Raw genomic sequence first — 19,012 nt, forward strand, 5'->3', positions numbered from 1 at the left:
ATTCTAATCTCAGATACTATTTAGGACAGTTAGTAGGCGACTTGGGATACAGCAAATGAGTGAGGTGCAAGACATGACTTAAACACTCGTGCTCATTAACCAACCAACAACGTGACACAGGTGCAAAGAGTCATGTGACGTACAGTGGCTCATGCCAGTCATGTGCCATTTCGACGTAACCATGACAGCACTGCATTGGTTTACAGTAAAATAACAGAAAATGCACCATAGTTGGATATATTTTAGGTGGTAGTGAGAACTGTAAAGATTCTCTGAAAATGAATGCATCGTTTTTTGAGCCTTTCATTTTACGGACTATTTTTGGTGAACACAAACCATCTTTTAGTTTAAGTTTATACACTAGTACAAACTTCTGTGTGGTAAAGCACTGAAATTTGTTTTTAGTGCAAGCTTTTTCAAAGGTAAGCTAGTTGAGGGAAGTGATGGCTCAGTATTAAGCCTTTAAGCTACAGATCAGAAGGATGTGAATTGAAATCTCAGCACCACCAAGTTCCCATGGTTGGGTCCTTAAGCAAGACCCTTAACCTTCAACTGCTCAATTGTAACCTACCACAATTGTAAGCTGCTTTGGATAAACATCTCTGCTGAATGAGCAAATGTAGTAGAACCATACAGAGACACTGTACTATAAAAAGTACAGTAATTACCTCTAAATATATATTACAGTACTTTACAGTACTACAGTACTGTAAATTAGGTCCCCGATTTCATTTAATCTTCCTGCTGGTACTGAAGCAATATTGTTTCATAATAATATCATATATCTCCTTCACCTTTGTAGTTAATCTTGAAACCAATGGAGCCAACGCTTTCATCAGACTGAAGATGAAGCCACATCTGATAGGTCATGCTGACAATGAGGTCCGGAACAAAGCTGCCCGTCAGCCTGACAAAACACATGTATATGAGTCAGATATATAGGAGTATTATAGTACAATTAGATGCACTTCACCGTTAATCATATGTCTAAATTTCACTTTTATTTAATAGTAATTTATATGTGTTTTTCCACTGCAAAAGAAAACATCAAACGTGGTTCCAATTTGGCATCAAACTTGAACTTGTGATGTCAGGCGGGTTAATTTCATCAACATGACAACAAAACAAGCAGTTCAATTCTTTGAAGAAATAACCTTATACTGCTGTGTGCTACAAAGTGAGTGAGAGCAACACAATTAATGCTAAGTAACACCCTCACAGACACACAATTTAACTAGATAATGTAACAACCTTTTAAAACAATGCTTCAAATGAACTGCACTAAAACAAGTAGTGAGTCAAATTAGTAATAATTGGACAATAATTACAACATAGTTATAATATAAAAAACATACAGTACTCCAAATTGCAGTTAGGTAGCAAGACGGGGACACTCACACTTGCAGGATTGTCCGGGGGTCTCCTACTTCTCCACCATCTCCAATAGTTAGTGTGTCATAACCGAGCTCTAGGTCAAATTCCTCAAAGTTAATCTGAATCACCTGTCAGAAGAAATGATAAATAGAGCTTAGCAACATGACCTGACAAGAATGGATTGACCTTAGAAAAATGGCTTGACGTAGTTTATGAATAAAAACAAATTGTGTAATACAGGTGAAAGCCACAATTGTTTTATTTGTATAGTGTACTTCAGATATTCTAAAAAATAATTAACTAACCAATAATCAGTCAGGTGACTATCCTCAACCAGCCTGTCAGCTAATAGCTACGGTTTATGGTCATTAATATTTAGTAGATATTCTACAGACATTCTACAGATTATCAACGTGTGACTTTATTCTTTTACTTTATTTAGATGGTCCAAATGATAGTTAATGTTTAATAGATAATCTATAGATTAGAGATGTAACAGAATATGAATATGTTATTGGGAATTAACAGATAAGATGTTCCATACATATACAAATACAGATACAAATATGAGGTGCAATATTATATTTATTTATTTGTTTGTTTGTTTATTTGTTTATTTATTTATTTATTTATTTTTGCCAGAAAGACTCACATGGCATCTTGTTGTGAGGAATGCAACAAAATAGTCCTGTTATTAGAAGGTTTTTACTTTCATGTGAGCTCAGAAGCTATGATGCTTGCAAGACCAAGAATACAAATATAGGACAAAGCAATACACATATTGTATTGAGTACTAAACATAACCAGATACAGACAGTGGCATTGCATTACTGGTCTACTATAGACTACAGATAGATGGTTAGTTGATAGGCCGGTTCATGACAGTCTATAGAAGGTTTATATGTAGACTATGCAAGTAAAGTGTTGTTTCTAGTATAAATATTTTTGTTCCTGAAAGATGACATACGATTTGATTAAAAGGAAAACATTTAAGCCCAAGTTGTAAACATTGTAAACCCAATTTGGTACCACTGAAGGAGTTTCAGCTGGGTAAGATATTTAATTTTCAATTAGTTTCTGGGTATATGGTCGGTTATGTAGCTAACATAACATTCCACTAAAAGACAATCCACACATGCAGTATTATTTCAACAGTCCAGTCACTGACTTGATTAAGGCATATTTCTGTTAACAACATAAATCACATTAACTACATCTGTTTTTTTCTAACATGTAAAACTATTGCAAACAATGTCTTTCCAAGATATGTATCTGTTTTTGTTTTTTCATTACCTTGGAACTACACACAATGTTTAAACTGTACTGCCTAACTTTTCCTAAATTTGTCAGATAGACTATTCCGAGTCATTCCTTCCCTCAGAAGGTGACATACAGTACTGTTGCTATAGTGTAAGGGGCCCGGCAAAGGGCCTTCACTACCAATTCAGTAAGGTAATACAATTGTTCTTGCTGAATGCATATCATCAAAAGATGCACAGATATAGCATTCAGATGTTCTTTTGCCACTAAATTCATATATGGTGGCATTTCATTTACAACTCAATATTGCTATGAAGTAAGAGAAGTAATAAAATGACTATAATAAACCTGCATATCATGTGAAAAAGTAATCGAGTCGCTATAATATGGGCTGTACCAATTTATTTCTGTAGCCCATTAAAAAAAAAGTTCTCTATTTGTACTTAATGCCTCTGCAAAGATATTTTGCTGTTTATCTGCAATGCTCTGTCCCAGGACAGTGTAAGAATATTCCACTTCCTGCTCCTTTTGCCTCCAATCAGTGCTATTATACAGTGGGGGAAATAAGTATTGAAGGCGTCAACATTTTTTTCAGTAAATATATTTCCAATGAGGCTATTCACATGAAATTTTCACCAGAAATCAGTATTGACTCAATAAATCCAGAAATATAAAGAACTCATAACATTAAAGTTCATAAATAAAGTTATAAGTGTAATAAAGTGGAATGACACAAGAAAAAAGTATTGAATACACTAAGAAAAAGCAGTTCTCCAAGGCAAGGTAAGGCAAGGAACCAGCTGAAATTTGTAAGTAATTATTCCCCCTATCTGTGCAAATTAATATCAGCTGGGTTAGTAAATTGATGGTCTATAAAAAGGCTTTTCATGACCAAGGTGTCACACAAGAAACATGTCATGATGGGTAAAAGCAAAGAGCTCTCCCAAGACCTTCGGAACCTTATTGTTGCAAAACATATTGATGGAATCGGATACAGACGTATTTCAAAACGTCTGAATCCTCCAGTAAGCACCATTGGGACCATTATCTGCAAGTGGAAGCAACATCACTCCGTCATCAACTGGACACGCACAGGAACTCCTCACAAGATTTCTGACCAGGGAGTCGGAAGAATAGTCAGAAGAGTAGCCCAAGAGCCAAGGACCACTCGGAAAGAGCTCCAGAAACATTTAGAGGCAGCAGGTACCATCGTCACAGAGAAAACAATAGGCAATGCACTCCACTGCTCACGCTCACCCTGCAGACTCCATTACTAAAGAAAAGGCATGTCAAAGCTCGTTTAAAGTTTGTTACAACTTATTTAGACAAGCCTATGAAATACTGGGAGAGTGTAGTCTAGTCAGAAGAGAGCAAAATTTTACTTTTTGTTCTGTCATACTACACATCATGTTTGTAGAAGAAATGGCACTGCACATCACCCTAAAAACACTACACCAACAGTGAAGTTTGGAGGTGGAAGCATCATGGTGTGGGGCTGTTTTTCATCACATGGTACTGGCAGACTTCATATAATTGAAGGAACGTTGAATGGAGCCCTTTACCGGGAGATTCTTGAGAAGAATCTGCTGCCATTCACTAGAATGATGAAGATGAGACGTGGGTGGACTTCCAGCAGGACAACGATCCAAAACATACAGCAAAGGAAACTCTCAATTGGTTTCAGAGAAAATAAATCAAGGTGTTAGAATGGCCCAGTCAATCACCTGACTTCAATCCAATTGAACAAGATTTAAAGACAATATGTTTAGAAGAATGGGACAAAATCACACCTGAATACTGCGGCCCATTAATCTCTTCATACAGGAAGCATCTTGAAGATGTCTTTACAAACAAAGGCTTCTCCACTAAGTATTAAATAAATTTCAGTTAGCGTGTTCAATACTTTTTCCTGTGTCATTGCTCTTCATTACATATAACTTCATTTATGGACTTTAATGTTTGGAATTCTTTATATTTCCGGATTTCTTGAGTTAATACTGATGTCTGGTGAAAATTTCATGTGAATAACCTCATTGGAAATATATTTACTAATAAAAAATTTGATGCATTCAATACTTATTTCCCCCACTGTACATTATGCCATAAAAATGTCTAAATGTCATTACTTATAAAAGAATGGATATAAAGGACTTTGTTTAAGTTAAGAAGTCTAAAAGACAAACTAAAACATGTTTACGTTTTCAATTTGTTGAATCACTGTTAGAATGGCAGCATTACTGAGGACATGACCTACTTCATCAAGTAAACGATTCAGCTGAAGGACAGTTTAATGTACGCAAATCCACCTCCAGCCTTTTTTTTTCTTTTATCCTACTCTTAACTATGAAGTGCACTTATCTCTAATTAACATATATAACATGTTTTTCCAGTTCAGCTTCATACAGCTTTAACATTCAGCAAGATACTTCGAGTAAAATTAGGCTTCTTGTTGTCATCAGTGACCCAACAAGCTGCCTTGTCCGTGCAGAAACATTAAACATGCATATACTGCCCCAAGGCATCCAAATTCTCATTTTCTTCAGTTTAGGCTTGCCAAATGGGATCAATAATAACACTCCATTCTCTGGACCACCTGCTGCACACAATCCGAACAGACAGCAACAGCAGGCTCAGGACTCAGGACTATATTGTATTGTATGTTTTGGACCACAGTAGAAGGAATCACAAAGAGAAAATGAAGAAATTTATACTAATTTAGCTGGTTTAGCTCATGCTCTTGCTGAACACTCTTAGGACAAAAATAATATTTTATTCAGAACCCCAAGAGATCAGTTTGTTAGCCGAAATGTAGAGCCTTACAGTGGGTTCCAGCTTTCAAAGCACCCTTGAAGTACAATTGTTTTGGACTGTGCAATACTGGTGACACTGTAATTACCATAAGTAAGACACTGTTTTAAATTAACCAGTAAAATGCTGCTCCTATATCAATTGAACTGCTGTATGAATCATAAAACTTTAATTGTAGAAAAACTGCTGCACATGAGGTTGTGTGCCCACAAACAGCAGGCACAAACATTACTTTGAAGCTGGTTTATGCTATTGGCATTGAGTGATGAGTTAGGAAAAAGTTATTAGAAAAGTGTTTGTGCACACAGTGCAGTGACCAGCAGTCAAACCACAACAGCCATGAGCATGCCATTTTGACTACATGTGCCAGTACAGATCCATCAAGCATAAGTAGGGTATCGTGTTCACCTACCATGCAGTAAAACTGTGCAGCTGTGGGTCACTGCAATTCACACGACAATCAAAATAAAGACAAAAAGGTAGTTAGAAAATAATTGGCTTGGAGTGATTTATAAGGACCTTTCAAATGGAGAATAATAATAATAACATGCTATTTTTGCACTACAGCCATTTTGTAGCACAGCACCACTTGAGTGCTTATGAGAAGGATTCATTGTACACTTGTTCTCTTCGTTTTAAAGCAATTTACACTGTTCAATGAATACATTCCAAGGAATGTGTGATACCTTAAGTTTGGATAAGTTTGGCATAGAATCCAGAATCCTTTATTAATCATTTCTGAGCACAGTTTATTGTGATTTATAAGCCAGTGCTGTTGGATTCTCAAATGTAATTGTCAGAAGTTTCTGATTCATTTTCTACAGCAGAACAGCTCTGACAGTAGTGCCTAGAACTAGCTGTAGCACAAATCATAGGTTTTCATGAAAGTGCTCATCAAATGTTACTATTTTTATAATAATAAATCATTCACAGGGACTTCTATGGTAGACCTCCACATAATTCATGGCGAATAATAAATGGATTAAAAAAAAATGTGGTGTGATATAATAAAGAAAATCTTGAGTGGAGTCTTGAGTGTCAGCGCTTTGTAACAGTAAGGTGTTCTGCCACGGGAGAGACTTCAAGGCAGAGGACTTTGTGCTTTCTGGTTTAACGTGAAAAGAGAGGAAAAAGGAGAGGCTGATGAGGGAATGACTGTTTATAGCTGCTATGATTTAAATGATTAAAGGAATTAACTTTATGTGTCTATAAATGCATAAAAAGTACACGCCGGTCATTAATAATAAATAAATTGCTGTGGTAAAGAAGGAATAAAATACTTTGAGATATGCTATAGGAAATGAATCACCTGGAATGTGGGAAGTTATCATACCACCCATCATGTTTTATCCCTTACATATACCAATTTCATTACATTTTTTCACAACAAAGTATGGTATGAACTATAGCAAACAGTCTATGCTATAGATTTCCGTTATAGGCTTGCTTTTCTACACAGCTAGAAAACAGCAGCAGCCTGTCACCTCTATGCAAGAAAAAACTCCAATGACACTGATGTTTAAGAGTCAGATCATGCCTTTTCTTTTCCAAAACACAGTAGGAGTATACAAAAGAACTCCTTAACAACACAATAAAGTGCTGCGTTGTAATGTCTGAAGTACAGGCATCTCTTAAGCTGCATTTAGGGACACTCAGTCTACTGCGCTAAAAGGACTAAAAGAGCCTTACTCATTAATAAAAAGGATGGCAGAGATATTTAAATAAAGAGCATTAGACCAAAATTGTAACATATATATATATATATATATATATATATATATATATATATAGTTAATCTTATGCATAGGGTGAACTTTTAAAATCAATAATCAGTGTTTCTGTATCAAATGAACGTGTCCGTGTGTTATTCAGCCCGCCAGGAAGTCATTAAGGCATTGATGTAAGATAAACAATCAATGAATCCATTTTACCCCCCAGTGTGTACAATTTTATTTGCAAATCAAATTACACAACAGGAGGTAATGCAAAGCCTATATGTTTTCAGGGACAAAATATTTACTCTACCAGAGCTGCAATGCACGAAGCCATGTTACTTTAATTAGCTTTAATTAGAAGCTACGATCTGGGGCCCAACACCGTCCACTAGTTATTGATACAAGGTCAAGATCTTTCAATTTCTTTCTTATTTATGGCCAGGGGCATCACTAGAGCTTTATGGATGGGGGGCTATGCCTTTAATAGGGGTTCTCCAAGGAGAAAAAAAAGGCCCCTGTCTGTTCGTCATGAATTATTAGAGTAAAACTGATTTTAAAAAGATGGCTATTGGGTCAAGTAGATCTGTTTCTTCATAGTCTGTACATAAATGCTTTCTTCAACAGTCACAGATTAAGCACACAGATATCTCAGTTGGTTCAATCAGAAAGAGTGTCATTATTTGCTCTTTAGTTCCATCCATCTATTTTCCATATGGCTTATCTGCTTATTTTAGGAAAACTAACAACCCGCATGTGAAGATATTCCACAGTGAATAAAATCTGAGTGTTTTAATTGCTCAATTATTTTATGTTTATATTCCATCAGATATCAATAAATAGATTCTGCGGGGAAAAAACGACAGCCTCTGAAAACACTTTCAGGTTGAATATGTTGCAATGTTGCCCATGGTAGCACATGAAGAGATTCTCTCATGCCTATCCATCATTTTGTGTGTGCACAGCGCTCAGTGGACAGGAAGTGTAAACATACCAGGAAGAGAAGACAGATGAGATATGGCAGAGAGCAACAAAGAAAATCCAATCTTGCCACTGAATAAGTGAATGAAGATGGACCAGAAAAAGAAATTCTTAAAACAAGTTGGACTTATCAAGAGGGTAGACCAGAATAAACATTGGTGTGGCTTTTCATCAGAGAGCTGAGGCCAATGAAGGATTAGAAAAGTGATGGAGCGCTAGATCTACTTCTGTTGGAAAGAACTTTCGGCTATAAGAACATCCAAGAAAAGGGGCTATGGAATTAGCTAGCTATTGTGCACTAAAGTGTTGCTGTAAGCTGGTTTTGCCCTACACGATCTCAGTCTTTTAAGATGATTCCTTGACACACTGTATGAGATGATCCCAATAAATTCCAACTTCTATTATAGACTGTATGATAATGCAGGATAATGCATTTCCACTACAGTATCTGTAACTGTCCCATGAATTTTGTGTCATCCTATATCATCCTACTGTTAGTGGCTTTTAGATGAGTGTTATAGCTAGAGTGTCATGACAATGTCATGTCACTGAATTTAGTTGTCGGCTGTCTTTGTTGCAATGGCACTAAATTGGCCGCTTATGAGCACATCACATTGTGCATTCTATGACTGCTGATCTCAGCTTATGAGTTGTTTTACAATGTGCCATGCCAATTTTGTCTCAGACACCAAAATTGAGTTGAAAAAACGTACAGTTTAAGATGCAGAAGAGGTAACTTGATATAAGTTTAGAGCATTAAAAGTGAGTTTTGGTGGAACTTGTCAAAAGTTCACAAGTTCAAACTGAGACCCAAGCATGCCCCTTGAGTTGCATCACGCTCCCCATAATGAGTGCTGTTTTCCCCAACTGTGTGCACCACTGTCTCTTCTTATTTTCTAAGTTGTGCATACAGTATATTGCCTGTGTTCTTTTTTTGCTTCACTGCAAAGTCTTATGATGCAAGCCTGGTTCTTTTGTTTTAGGATATTCTGTATTTTTCGACTCATGTCTGTGTGTGGGTGTGGTTTTTCTTTTCTTTTCCTATTGCTTACATATTATTTATGTTTTAACCAGTCTGCCTGTTGCCTGTCTCTAGCTATGAAGTCTGACCATGATTTCTGGATTATCTTTACTAAGCTAAGCAGTGGAATGTTCTGTTTTGTTTATACAAAATTATTGTTAGCTATTTATATTTTCTGTAGAACACAAAATCATTTTGTAATAATGTACGCTACTGGATATAAGGATAGGCATCCGCATTTTTATAAGCAAGGTCTCACAGCAGGTGCCATTTGTGTTTTATTTGTCTTCTGTGCTGAATAATCCATTAAGTAATTTTTATACAGTAAGATTACTCATAGCTTCAACATGCACTTTTCAGTAATCAGTACCAAACCAAACACGGACTACTTAAATCTAATTAACAGTGGTATACTTATTGTAAAACAGAATAGCATGGTCCATGTAACCGCTAAACAGTTAGATGTTCCTTGTTACATAAAGTAGGTGAAATACAAAACAATTTACTAAACACATTTTTGATGCTAAACTACAGAGCCCCTGAAGTGACCTGTGCAAAAATAAATAAATAAATAAAATCGCAGAGAAACTTTTCATGAGAGCACCAGAACAATTTCTCGTGCACACACATTACAGTGTCCGGTGTGTATAGCTCTCTTCCATTTGCGTCATTGCCATCGTTCATTTAAAGAAACCGAGAGCCTGGATGCACATGAATTTATAGAGATACATTTTAAACTTAGCCTTCAATACAAAAACAGAGAGTCCGATAAATTTCCAAACAAAAATGGATGTTACAGATATATTATAGATCAGTGATGTACGTTCTCATCCCTATCTCATCCTCTGTGGCAATGACACAATCGGAAAAGAACTACACACACAAGCACACACCAGAAACTGTAACACGATTTTTTCTTTCTGCACAGGTCACTTTAGGGGCTCCATACCAAACATATACAAACCTACTGTTTTTCTATCTTATACCATCGAAAATAAAGACTATTTTTACAGAACAATGTATATTTAAAACTCCTATTAATTACACGGCACCTTTATCTTGGAACTGCAATGCAACCTGACACACACGAAGGCTGACCTTTCCTTCTGTAAATGCAATTACGAATCTGTGACAATTATGAGCCAGTACATGTCTCGGTCTATAACAGTCAGAACAGGAGCACTATGCAGCTTTCACTGTATGTCCAACTGCACTTCCAACCCTTCTGTCAAAATAGTACAGCTGATAAAACTCTCATAGGCCTAATGGCACTAACACGAAAAGAAAGGCATACCTCACACCTTATTGTGCTAAAAATCAACATTACAGGTGTGAAAAATGAGCCTCTATAGAAATCCCTCTCAGGGATATAAAACTTGGGGTAATTACTGATGGTTCTTATCCTTCCTATTGTAATTCAGCACAGTTAAATCTGTAAAACTGCTTTCTGACAACAGGTGTTGTTAAAAGCCCAATATACATATACGGAATGATGTGAAGAGTGTAGCACTCTTTAGTACTCAATAGTGTAGCAAGAGTGTAGTTAGGTCTATCGTGTAAAAGATAGTAAACAACCCTATGAATCCATGTATTTAGATTTACAATGCAAAAATCTTAACATGTAAAACTAGCTTTAATACAGTATATTCTAAATTATCTAGTATTTCCTATTATAACATGATACTAAACCAAATATAGGATTTTAAACTTATTTCTAGACATTTCTACCCATTTCAAGCTTTAAATGTTCTTATAATTAGCTAATTAGCAAACTGTTAATAGAGCAAGACTATTTTGAGTTTGACATTCATAAAAACAAATGTCTAGATAAGTTTAATATTCTTACATTTTATTTATTCAATCTTACAATAGGAAATAGACAAATGTGGAAAATTTTCCAAATAATTCTTTTTAACTTGTTAATATTGCATTTTTTGCAGTGTCAGATTATAGGATGTTTTTTGTAGTGCTTTGTTATGTCCATTCTGGGTAGTTTGGATCCATAGCTAATATTCTGAGTAAAGAATCAGTCTATCTTAATAAAAATATAAATGTATTTAATTGTATTTTCAATATACTGAAATTTTTCAAAGAGTGTTTTAGAAATATATTAACAAAATCATTTATATAAAATATGCTGAGTATATTTAAAGCATACAGAAGTATACTTGAATTAGTTTCATTTTAGCATAGTTAAGTACACTTAAAACAATTAAAGTTGGGCTTTAATGCTGCTTTATACAAAGTACACTAAGTAGAAAAATAGTTGTTCCATTTTAGCACACTTTAAGTATAACTATCATTAGTTTGACTGCAAGTAAACTGAAGTGTGCTGTAGTATAATTAGGTTTAGTGTACTTTAGTGAACTTAAGAGTACTGCAGTCTTAGATTAAATTACCCAGTAAATTGTATAAGACAAGGCATAGTCTGGATAAATTTGCCACATGGAAAAGAAAAACATTATAGATAAAGAAGGTGACCTTAAATGGGAAAGAAGCCACTAAATTTGCAGGCTGATGACATTGCCTATTTATAAAAGTGCCTATTCATGGTTGTTTATGTGATGTTTAGGGAGCACAAGCTGAATGATGCAGAATCAAGTCCTGTAAGTACACTATATGGCCATAAGCAGGGTTGGGAGGGTTACTTAAAAAATTTCTTCCGTTATAGTTATAAATGACTTCATACAAAAATGTAATCAGTATTGTGAATTAAGTATCACAATAAAGTATCACAATATGAAAATAATGTAATCTGATTGCTTTTGCATTACTTCAAGGTCACATATGTAAATAAAGTCAAGAGAAAAGCTATGTGATCTAAATTTAGGGCTTATTTTAAAGCTTAAATACATGTTCAATGTTTGGATTTGTTTTAAGAAAAAAAGTAAATAAATGAATAAATAAAAGATCACTGTCCCTTATGAGGGTAACATTACATCGCATAAGTTAGGGTGACCATATACTGGTTTTTCAAAAAAGAGGACACCTGTTTCTTTCTGTGTCTTAATAGCGTTCAAAACAATGTTACTATGAATGTAGATTTTAATACACTGAAAAAGACACACTATTATTAGCATTATTAGCATTACATAAAGATATATAAATTCCTACAATGTTTTGAATGCCCATGGAATAAAATAAAATATTAGATGCTACGAGTATCTCTTCTGCCCCTTCTGCCAGCATTTACACATTTGAATGGTCATGTAATAGGAAGCAATGTGATAACACGAAATAAAAAATGACCTTATATGGTCATGCACATTGTTTTGACTCAGGACAGCTGTGATTTGCTGTTATTGTCAAGCAACTGTTTGATGCCGTACACAACAGCACTTCACCTTTGCGTGTTCGCTGAGAGTAAGCTAATGGTCGAGAGGGAGGAATTTGGCTAATAGAAAGCCTTTTATAATCGAACAATTGGTGTGCGAGAAGGTGGGAATTACAGAGAGGGGTTAAAGCAATGCAAATCTGCACACACTTGATGTAGTATTAGACCATAAACATATCATAATGAAACTAAAGCCGAATCCCGGACATTTCTTGAGTTTAGACAAATTCTAACAAAATCATTTCAGAGAACAATGTGTGTTAATTTCTACCAAATTAACTTTGCACAAAATTTATTAGCGCATGCAACAGGGGGTTGTTCATGTGAGCCACGACTGGCAAGACAGAACCAGAACTATAATCAAGCAGCTGTCTATATTGTGTTATGTCAAGAGTTTAATTTCTTTGTTTTTAAATAAATAAAATGTCACCCTGATAGTATTCCCGTTTTTTACAAAATGTATGTGTAATCTGATTACTTTGTTTTTTGACGTAACTGTAACAGATTACAGTTACCAGTTTTTTGTATCCTGATTACGTAATGCTGTTACATGTATTCCGTTACTCCCCAAGCCTGGCCATAAGTATGTGGCCACCTGAACATCACACCCATATGTGATTGTTGAACATCACTTTCCAAAACCATGTGCATTAATATGGAGTTGGCATCCCCTTTGCTGATATTAACATCTCTACTTTTCTGAGAAGTCTTTCCACTAGATTTTGGAGCATGGCTGTGCGGATTTCTGCTAATTCAGCTACAAGAGCATTAGTGAGGTCAGGCTTTAGTTGCTTTAGGAGGCCTGGGGTGCAGTCGGTGTTCCAATTCATCCCAAAGGTGTTCAATGGGGTTGAAGTCAGGGCTCTGTGTAGGCCAGTTGAGCTCTTCCACTCCAAACTTATTAAACCATGTCTTCATGTACATGACTTTGTGCACAGGATTGAGCCCCTCAGTACCAGTGAAATTAAATCTTAAATCTACAGCATACAAAGACATTTTAGGTAACTGTGTGCTACCAGATTTGTGACAACAATTTGGAGAAGACCCACATATGAGTGTGATAGTGAGGTGTACACTTTCTTTTGGCCATATAGTGTACAATGTGAAGTCATAAATTAACTACATTGAATTACGCCATGATATCCTTTCACCAAGGTTAAAACATGGAGTGAATATAAATAAATAGGTTCATTAGGATTGTGTCTGCCAAAAATAAATGAAGCAATAATGTGTTATAAGCAGCCATTAACCATCACTTGAAGGAGGTCTGTGGCAACACAGCAGAGCAGGGACGTGCCCAATCTTATCTGCAAAGGGCCAGTGTTGCTGCAAGTTTTCATTCCAACATAGTAGGAGCTGCACCTGATTCCACTTGTTTAATCAATTGGTTTCGGTGTAGAAATGGCCAATGAGTTGTATCAGGTGTACTCCTGCTTAGTGGAATTGGCGTATTAGATTGGGCACCCCTATTGTAGAATGCATGATTTAATAGAATCACATGTGTCTTCCGCAAGTGTCTTCCAGTTCATGACATATTTTTATGAAATAAAGTTCGGCCACTGATAGTACTAATGGAATAAAAATGTATTCACACTAGCTACGCAAAGTGAGGGAGCAAATAACTACTGATTTTGCATTATACTCAAATGTAGTACTCAATTAACTTATTTAATGGTGAGTCAAATTCAATTCAATATTTATTTATTATCTATTTATATAGCACTGTTAACAACAGACATTGTCCAAAGAAGAAATTTGTGTGTAGATTTAGTTTTACATCTCTAATCAGCAAGCTAGATGATACTCTCTGAGATGGCAATGAGAAAGTAATCTTGAAAGGAGCCATACTCCGATTATCTTCAATCTGCAGTATCCAGGTGAGATTATCCACTGAAGAAAGGCTGAGACTTGGCCATAAATTGTTTTTGGGAAGTGTAAATCTCTATGAGAATCGATGGGACAACCCACTGTAGCAGTAAATGAATTTAATTAGATATTTACACTTTCGATTTAACAAACTTATAGTTTTGCAAATGAAATTATGTTTTCCATTTAGAATCATTTATTCATTTTCAGATTGCATTCAATTTTACCAAAGCACCATGTAATTGCCAGGTGCTCTCTCAATTTTTTCGGTAAATATATAGCAAAAAATGAACATGTTGAGGTTTCCTGGTCCCTAGCAAAATTTTCTAAATGTAGGGCTGCAGAAAAACAATAACACATTTCTCTACATCCTGGCAGTGTACCAGACTTTTCAAAGTACCCAAATAGCTGAATAGATGAATGAAGTGGTAGGAGAAGGTGGAGAACATCTCTTTGATCCACAAGACTTTTATACTTCCTTCCATCCATCATACAATTGCAAAGTGTCTAAACAATTTTACAGCATGCCTCTGAATATTGAGCTAGTTCTGAACATGCCACACTGTAAAGAAATGTCTGGCTACTCCAAACTTGCACCAAAGTTTCTGGCCCTGACTACAGTCTAGATAATTGAAGGGTGAATGGGCAGAATAAGGGGATGTGAAGTTTAATTGGGGATTTGAGATGGCATGTAGCAGCATACAGTCGGAGCCTAACTTGTCCTCCAGAAAGCATTTCCTGCAGCAGGGTATAAAAGTTATTTATGGACATTTATGGTGCAGACAGGTGCAAAGAAGGTCAACGGAAGCCATTTACTAAAGAGGAGAGAATGTTTGTTTTCTCAAATTTACTACCTACGAGTATTGCTTCAACCATTTGAGAGTAAGTCAGACTCAAAGACTTTGGCTTGAAGCTTACCTAAGAGCACTTGTTTGTTACACTGTACATGGGAGGTTGGTTATTTGGAGGTGGATGGCAACATTAATGACTCATGTCAACTCAAATCAATTACAAGGTGCCACACTGGGGAAATAGAGATGGCTGTACTGCTGTCACAGGTGTTATTACAAATGTGGGCAGGAAGGATATCAATCCACAGGTCCTACGCCATTTCACAGTCTATTTATCAGTATGCATCTTTTTCTGACTGCCACCGCTGTCAGTCCTACACAAGGAGCATCTTGCTCACTCACTCACTCTCATTGTCACTTTCATTGATAACAGACTGTGATTTCTGATAACAGAGTGAGAGCAGGCAGGGGATACTTCTTAAACATGCATTTACATATAATTATCTAGTAATAAACCATTTCTCACTCACACACAAACCTAACAGCTTTGCTCCTCAGACTTGGCATAGACATAAAGGGAGATTTGCTGAGAAATTAAACTGAAGTGCGACTATAAAAGTCACAATGGCTCAAATCAAACAGAAATTACCCACCCATATTTGCACAGTAACTAACAAATTCCATAATACACCTGTTCATAAGCGTGTAAGGATGAGTGGGGATTGTGGGGATGAAAGGGCTTTCAAGGCCATACAGGGAGGCAAGGCCAAAAGGACAGAGAAGGAGACGAGAGCCATTAATCAAAAGGCTAGAAGAATCTGGATGATCAGAAAATCTGATCCACCAGCACCAGTATTATAAACTATTAACAAGTATTACACCAGTAAAAACAAACAAATAAATATACAGCAATTTCTACTGCAAAATACAGATGGCAGGGTCAGATTTTGGTGTTAACAGCATAAATCCATGCATCCAACCTGTCTTGTGTCAACAGTTCCAGCTGCTGGTGGTGTAATGGTGTGGGAAATGTTTTTTTGGCACACATTTGGCCCCTTAATTGAGCATTGTTTGAATGTCATAGTATATCTGAGTAGTGCTGATGACTAGGCGCGTTCCTTTTTGGTGACAATTTCCCCATCTCATAATGGCTACTTCGAGCATAATAATGCACCATTTCACAAGTCATCTCAAACAGGTTCCAGTCATCAGATCTGAATCCAATAGGACATCTTTGGGATGTGGTACAACGGGAGATTCGCAGCATAAATCTGCAGCAGTTATGTGATGCAATCATATCAACATCACAAATCACAAATGAATGTTTCCAACATCTTGTGGTATCCATGGCACAAAGTATTGAGACTGTTCTGACAGCAAAGGGAGGCCCTAACCAATATTAGTATGTTTCTAATAGTGCCCAGTGAGTGTGTATACTAATATTGTATACTAATGTTATGTCTGAGAAAGACAATGGTAACATTTGAGTTGAGGAGTTCAAATGTCTCAGCAATAAAAAAAAATGGCTTTAATTCTGATGGTACAAAGGTGCTCAACTTTCTATTTTTTATATTTTCTTTTTCTGTATTATCTTCTCTGCAATGATGCCTGAAGAGATGCCTGAAACATTAAAATTCCTGTAACCTTAGTGGCTGGGCCATTGCCGATAAGCATATCTTTAATGTATAATCTCTAGGAAAATAGTGGCTTTTTTTTAAGGGAAGCAGGTTCAAGATAGTTGGTTCAATATATATATATATATATATATATATATATATATATATATATATATATATATATATATATTATGAAGTCTTCGTTTGCGCAGTCTGTTCTTACTGCAGCAACTGTGTGTAAGGAATGGAGTTTTTGCTTGGAACACAAAGAGAGGTTTCTGAATAGGAATGAAAATCTCTAGGATTATGACAGATGTTAATATTCAAGGAAGAATATTCTGATTTAACTGACAAGCAAAATGCTTACAAAAGTTGCCTATGTAGCAGGTGGGGGTTGTTTTAGTGTGCGTCTGCCCTGGGAGGAAGGTGTGTGGGGACAGACTAGAGGGTTTATGACTAATACAGCACACCAGAGCCCTGTTGTCCCACGTATATTTATGTGATCTCTCTTTCTTTCTTTCTTTCTTTCTTTCTCCCTCTATCCCTGAGTAGTGAGCATATGTGTATACTTAGCATGTGTGTATAATATGTATTTCTATGTGGTTTTCAGACTTTTTCAGCATGAGGCTCCCCTGGTGTAGAGTGCATCCCTCTGTGGCCTTCTAGAGTCGTCAAATGTTCACAATTGAGTTTTTCACGCTAGGCTGTTCTGTATTATCCATTTTAAATAGCGTATTATACATTTTATAAGCATGTACTGTACACTAGTATATCAACAGATGTCTGTTTGGTGTGTGTCTTAGTGTGCTGTGTATAATTGATTTAATTGAATAATATTACTCATTATTATGTACATCATAGTTCAAAGGTTTACAATCCCAAGTTACATAGAGGTAAAATTAATTTTAAAAAAATGTTCTAGCCAAAGACATGAGCACAATTAAAAATAAATAAATAAAATATCTCACATACACTCTTACCCCGGGTCTGTTGTATCCTCTGAGCAGTGTGCTGCTGAGAGTGTTACAGCCCACTGTCTACATTTTTTGACTGTTGAAGTTGAATATTTTCTAAGATATTGGAAATATCCAGTTTGCTATTTAAGTGCCTTCAGCCACTGTACAGAAACAGTCCTTCATTTTTATTATGTTTAAAGCACCACCCAGCCTTCTTGTTGCATCCAGTATAGAGTTACTTATCATCAATATAATTAATTTTGCACCAAAATGAGTTCATCACTATACAGTACATGTGTATGCATACACAGGTATAAGTTATATCTGTCCAGCTCTTAAATGTACATTATTCTGCTGGAATTTGAATTGAAAAGTCATTTGAACCCCCAAGCAGGATAGTAAAAGGTTCTGGACTTCCTCAGCAGATATGCTCTATCCTAAAATTGTAACCAGATATCTTTGTGGTCATATAATCCATGTATTCACCAGTTCCCATGTCCAGAAATCAGATAGCTGCATATCTTATGGGAATTTTTAGTTCTAACCACTTTTCCCTCTAAGCTGCATGCATGTCTGCACACATCTAACGATGCTCCCATGCAGAAAAAAACCCCCAAAAAATCCATGCAGGACACAGACACATACATACATACATACATACATACATACATATATATATATATATATATATATGTATATATATATATATATATATATATATATATATATATATATATATATATAAATTGTCAATTGGAGTAACTTACAGGTGATTACAGTGCACTCAGGCTTGACTCTCATAACAACACTGAGTTTTCTTTTTTTTTTTTGGAAAGCCCAAACAGGAACACGTATCAATACAGACAGTACTATTGCCCTCCAAATTCAGTACCAACCCCAAATAATGCAAGCCATGTTAATTGTTCAACACCTTTAACAAGCATTTTTGTTAGCATAGCAGTGCTAGTCAGCAAGAGCAGCCATAATCTATTTGGCTCATATGTCATTATTTCTGAAATGACAGAAAGGTCTGACAAATAGAAATACGGTTTGCTCAGCAAGAAAAAAAAAGGGAACATAGTTAGTTTTTATTCTTGTTAATTTACTGTAATTTACAAAAGATATGAATTTTATCAAACCTTTAGACAAACAACAGACTTTTAGTAAAGAACATCTCCAAGTTGTAAGTTACCATTTATTAGCTTGAATCACATTTGCTACAGAATATTAGCTAGCGTGTTCTTGCCCATGTAGTTTGTATGGTACTTGTATGTAGATTGGTGGAAATGTAAG

General features: G+C 35.8%; 1 protein-coding gene across 1 annotated transcript in view; it reads right to left on the bottom strand.

Moving 5' to 3' along the window:
* csmd3b (CUB and Sushi multiple domains 3b) overlaps positions 1-19,012 on the bottom strand; it is a 321,277-nt gene that overhangs the window by 212,500 nt on the left and 89,765 nt on the right. The window contains exons 7-8 of the mRNA XM_053613516.1: positions 1,399-1,502; positions 795-907 (exon numbers count right to left, since the gene is read on the bottom strand). Of these exons, the coding sequence (XP_053469491.1) occupies positions 795-907; positions 1,399-1,502 (217 nt within the window). The remainder of the gene's footprint in view (positions 1-794; positions 908-1,398; positions 1,503-19,012) is intronic.

Source organism: Ictalurus furcatus, chromosome 24 (genome assembly GCF_023375685.1).
Source record: "Ictalurus furcatus strain D&B chromosome 24, Billie_1.0, whole genome shotgun sequence".
Taxonomy (NCBI): domain Eukaryota; kingdom Metazoa; phylum Chordata; class Actinopteri; order Siluriformes; family Ictaluridae; genus Ictalurus; species Ictalurus furcatus.